The sequence below is a fragment of the Pundamilia nyererei genome, unplaced genomic scaffold (genome assembly GCF_000239375.1).
Source record: "Pundamilia nyererei isolate P.nyererei 1_Seehausen unplaced genomic scaffold, PunNye1.0 scaffold00043, whole genome shotgun sequence".
NCBI lineage: Eukaryota > Metazoa > Chordata > Actinopteri > Cichliformes > Cichlidae > Pundamilia > Pundamilia nyererei.
The window spans coordinates 2,284,242-2,289,330 of record NW_005187444.1 but is presented as its reverse complement, the minus strand read 5'-3'; the positions used below and the strand labels follow the sequence as shown (position 1 = coordinate 2,289,330).

The following is a 5,089-nucleotide window of genomic DNA, read 5'->3' as shown; positions in this document are numbered from 1 at the left end:
CAAAAAAAGAAAAGAAACCATACCTCACACTGCAGTGAACAGCTGATACCGAGAGAAGACTACAGACTGTGTCTCAGCAGGGGGCCTGACTCTCACATAATCTGAGTTTTAATGAGCTTTTCCGACCCTACAATTAATTTGTAGGGTCGGAAAAGCTTATTAAAAGACCGCTGATTAAGGATCAAATGTCAGTAATCAGGTTACTAAGATTACCTGCAAACCATAGTATAATATTTACACTGTAAAATTCTTGATAATACAGATTATGTCATGGGTGTAGATATGCATGTGTGTCTTCAGCTTGTGTTACATAAGAGTCAGTCTGCCAGAAGGGTTTAATTGTTATGTACGCAATGAGAGTTGTGTTTCTTTCCTACAGCTGTTTGTAGGAGTCTTTTTATTTGACTATGTTAAACTTATAATACAACTTTAATATGATATGAATGCATTTACAAAACAATGCATTCAAACAACAACAGTACTTATCTTGGGCAGAGCCCATCACTGGCCCATAGCTTTAACAAGTCAATTAAACACTGACCTAATTACCAGAGTCATTAACCTGCCAATTTTAAATGCCTTTACATTTAAATCTCAAGTTAAAGATATATGGTGGAAAACCTTCTATAACACATCTATAGTATATTGTGAGCCCAACAACCAAACCATACAGTTCTATACAATGGTTAGTAGAACCTGATCATAGAGGGTTAGTATTAAGAAGCTGCAAGTCTGCTTACTGGTAATCTTGAAAGAGGTCACATGTCCATCAGGATTTCTTTATTACATGGTTATCAGCCTAAACAACTATCTGCTGCCCTGTAGTACACAATAAACTCTGTAGGTTATCCAGGAGCTAAAATATGCAAAAGAAAATTCAAACTACTTCTGGGATATGAGGAAGTTAACCAGAGATCATCTCTTATCACTGTATAACAAATTAACTATCGTAAAAGCTCGCAAACACACGTGAGTGTGGGTCTGTACCAAAAGGCAGAACGCGAGAACATGACAAACACCTGATAGCCGCTTCTCACGCACAGCACAAATGAAAGCAGTGAGGTCATTAGAGGTTCAGCAGGTTAGCCCCAGGCACACCCCATTTAAATCCACACTGTCCCAGCGGTCATTATTCCTGCTAGTAGCAGGGAGATCGAGCCAGGAGCCATATTAAGCTGCACGGCAACTTCAAGTAACGCACAGGTAGCAGTAACGGAGACGGCAGCAGTATATGTCTGCAAGGAACTTACTTTATGAAGTAACTGGCCCCTTCGTCCGTAAAACCTTCCTCCCATCCGCAAGGCAGGTCTAAAATAAAACCAGACAACAGACTTGTTCGTAACACTTGAAACTTTGTCGGGCCCGGACCGTATAGTGAAGTTAGCAGCGACAAACACCGTTAAATAAGCAAATATGCGAAATAAGCACAGGTGAAACTGCCCTGGAGACCTAGCTTAGCTAGCTACCTGAGCGTATCATGTGTCCAGAGTTTACAGGTTGACCGGAGCGGGGATGGAGCCAGGTAGTGGTCCGTGTCTCATCGCTGCAGCACAGACAGAGAGAGGAGGGAAAAACACCTGTTACACCGCCGGGAAGAAAACACCGGGCAGACCCCGCCAACTCCCGTTAAACCGGGAGAGACGGCGCGATAAAGCGTTTGTTATCCCACTCACTTGATGAAGAAGACCCTGCCGTCCCCGCAGACACCGTAAGACCAGTGTTCAGGTAAGGTGTCCCGCCCGAGAGGCGCCGCCATGATCCGGCTTCAAGTCCTATTTCATCTCATTCCCTCTCCATGAAGTCTCCCGGGAGCTCAATAATCACTGCTAGGGCCAGCGCTGCCTTCAGGGACTCATCGGAAGCCCGTACATCCGAGCATCAACATGATCAGGCAGTTACAGAACAGGGCTTTAAACAGATGAAGATTAACTCCAAAATTTCTGGAAAGCAGGTTTAACGATTTTTTTAATGCATTGGTGTTTTGAACATTACCAATATAGGCAATAAAACTGCATATCAAACTGACAGAAGCTGAAGTATTATATAGCATCCAGGCTTATATGTATATGTATTGAGTTTGTGTATATATAGTGAAGATTGCAGGGTTGTTGTTTTTTAGTTTTTCTGTTTCCCCGCCTCGCTTCTTGCCTTCTTTTTTCTTATAACTAATTTGCCCTTGTACTCTTTTGTCACCTCAGTAAAGACTCCTCTAACACATTTTTTTAAGTCTTACTCCCTGTTAATCTTTCTCACCTTCACATTATGCTGACACAAGTTATTTCTCGTTATCTCTTATCTCATGGTTGTTACTTTCTAACCAATTACTTTATTCCCTATTATACAAATTTAAATTTAACTGGCAGCTCAAAGCTTAATCATATCTTTGCTTGCTTTCCAGACTCAGCAGTCCGTCTTGCCTCCTTTTACACTCATAGCTCCAATTAATTCAGAGATAGAAAAGCTTTAAACCCTGAACTGTCATTTGATAGCTTATTCCTTTCATTTATTATGACCAGAGGCTCAAACATTACCTCTAAACCTGTTAACTTCAGTCTGTGTATTCACATAGACACACATTTAGATTTACAGTCACAAAACATATCACCCAGTGTTTAAACAGATTTTAGGCTAAATTTAATTGAAAAAAAAGCATTACAGTGAAAGGAATTTTCCAGTTTATTCTTGTCCATTTCTTTGAGTGTTGAGACTCTGCCAAAGCAATCTGGACTTAATGTCTATAGTCCTGGCTGTGGCTCTGTTTATGTGCTGCAAGCTTGTATGAGAAGCAATCAGCCTGAGCTCAAAATTGTGACTTTTAAGCGATTGTTATTTTCACAGTTTCACCAGTTCTAGTCCAGTCAGAAAACAATCAGTCATCTTTGCAATGACATCTTTGTGTCTTTTACTAAATGGTCCCATAAATCTGTATAAAATATACATTTTCCACAGGAAACATTTATAAAGAAAAAAAGCCTGATTTTTTGTCCTTCTACAGCCATATATTCAAGTGCTGTGCTTTAAGTAGAATGTTCAGCTCTCTGTACTTTACTTCAGTAGTACTTGAGACAACTGTGTACTTTTACTCCTTACATTTTGAAAATGGACTTGTTACTGTGGAGCAGGGAAATTATTTTACTGCTATTGTTAAATAATCATCATCATTACCATTGCATTAATAATATAATCTGCAGCATTGATATTGCATTCAGAGGTTTAAACAGTGTGTGTGTCTTTCAGAAAGACTAAGTTGCAGGAGTTGACGGGAAGTTGCAGAGAGTTTGCAGAAGTGAAAGCAGAGTCTTAAGTTATTCTGAGGAGCAGGCTAGACGAGGCTATTTGAATTACTAGGTTATTCAAATTGTCTGTTATACTTTTATATTCTTTTATTAAGCTTTTAGTAGAGGTTCTTGATTAAAACATTTATTCAACATAGTACATATAGTTTCAGTTAGGTTATTACACATAAGGATGAGCCTCTGGTCTGGTAAAAGGTCAGAAGTGCAACGGGTGAGATGAGAGAGCATGTAAGGTCAACACATACACACACACACATTAGTTAGACTCATTTATAGGTGAGAAGTTGGTCATGTTTGTCTCTGGAAAGAGGAACAGTGTCTGGTAGGATGTGGGGCTCGTGTTCCAGACGAGATAGAAGACAACGTTCTTTTAAACCGTGTTAAAAGTCATTGTGGTTTTGATTTGACGTATGTATATATTCTGTCTGTGACGTATGAAGGGGCGTCATTAATTCAAACCCTGATGCTATAAAAATCTGTGTATGCTTTGATTAAGTCGAAGATCAATTGCTGTCTGTGGTGATCTTCCCACGCGTGTAATCATTAAAATCAATTGTTTGACCAAGATCTTCTGGACCTGGTTGTTTGTACTCTCCTTCCTCAATCTTTGAACCTTAACATTACTTTTGCTTTAAGTCATTTGAGGGAAGTTATTATTTCGTCAATGCAGGCCATTAAACATCAAACTGATCTGAGTCTGAACAGCAACACAGGAAAGGAAGTCCTGTTCACCTATTAGTCACCAGGGAATGTCACATAAAAATAGATAAAAGAGCCAAAATGGTGTGGAATAGTCAGGGGTTAAAGTGTTTTTATTTATTTATTTATTATGCACAACATCGGAACGACTGCAGGTCGTGCTAGCAGTACTTCAGCATATAGCTAGCCCAACACAATATGAGCACAATATGTTTGAAGTCTTCTAGTTTTCTCATAGTGGTTTTGAGTGTTTGTTTTCTTTGTATTCTTTGTCTGTTTCCCCAGTCATGTCTCTGTTTATTGGCTCCCTTTGTGTTTGTTATGTCTGTATGTCGCACTCTCAGTGGTAGTTTCCTGTTTTATTTTGATAGTCTCTTGTCCTGCTTGTGTTATGTTCAGCTTTGTCTGACTCAGTTCACCTGTGTCTTGTTTTGCCCAGCCGTGTTGCATCTTCCTAATTACCTCATGTGTGCATTAAAGTCCTCAGTTTCCCTGTTGTCTTCATCATGTCATTGCCGTACTCCTCCATGTTGTGTGCTCAGCATATGTTTTTGTTAGCCTTGCTGTTTCTACCTAATAAAGCTGCACTTTGAGTTTACTTTTGTCTGAGGGTTCCTGCATTTTGGGTCTGCTCCCCACCGGATGATCTGATATCCTCGTGTTGGTGTTGTTCCCAGACCATCATGAAAATATTGTTCCAGGTTCAACATTGCAAGTGACCAATCACATTGTTGTGACGTTATTCTTTTGCGCGCCAAGCCATTCGTGCATTTATGAAATTCCAATGTTGCAAGGACAATATCAATTCTGCTTACTGTTTATTAAAGGGTTACGGTTAGGGTTAGGGTCAGGGTCCGTTGATCGGCGGACAGAGGCGGTTTCACGCAGCTTTAGTACAGTTTTTTGTTTTTCCCGAAGTCGCAAAAGTATGACGTCACAACATTCTGATTGGTCACTTGCAATGTTGATCCTGGAACAACATGTAGTATGATGATCTGGGAACAACACCAACATGAGGATATCAGATCAACCGCTCTCCACCTACCACCCAGCATGCCTATGCAATTCTGACTTTTTCATCAAAAATTTTTTTT

At 39.9% G+C, this 5,089-nt stretch overlaps 1 protein-coding gene across 6 annotated transcripts in view; it reads right to left on the bottom strand.

Moving 5' to 3' along the window:
• LOC102214496 (pleckstrin homology domain-containing family A member 7-like) overlaps positions 1–1,870 on the bottom strand; it is a 143,403-nt gene extending 141,533 nt beyond the window's left edge. For 3 of the 6 annotated variants that reach the window (XM_013910433.1, XM_013910435.1, XM_005731497.2), the window contains exons 1-3: positions 1,674–1,870; positions 1,467–1,543; positions 1,251–1,308 (exon numbers count right to left, since the gene is read on the bottom strand). In XM_013910433.1, the coding sequence (XP_013765887.1) occupies positions 1,251–1,308; positions 1,467–1,543; positions 1,674–1,756 (218 nt within the window). In that variant the 5' untranslated portion in view covers positions 1,757–1,870. The remainder of the gene's footprint in view (positions 1–1,250; positions 1,309–1,466; positions 1,544–1,673) is intronic. The other 3 variants (XM_013910434.1, XM_005731503.2, XM_013910438.1) reach the window with 2 other exon arrangements.
• Positions 1,871–5,089: the final 3,219 nt, after the last annotated feature.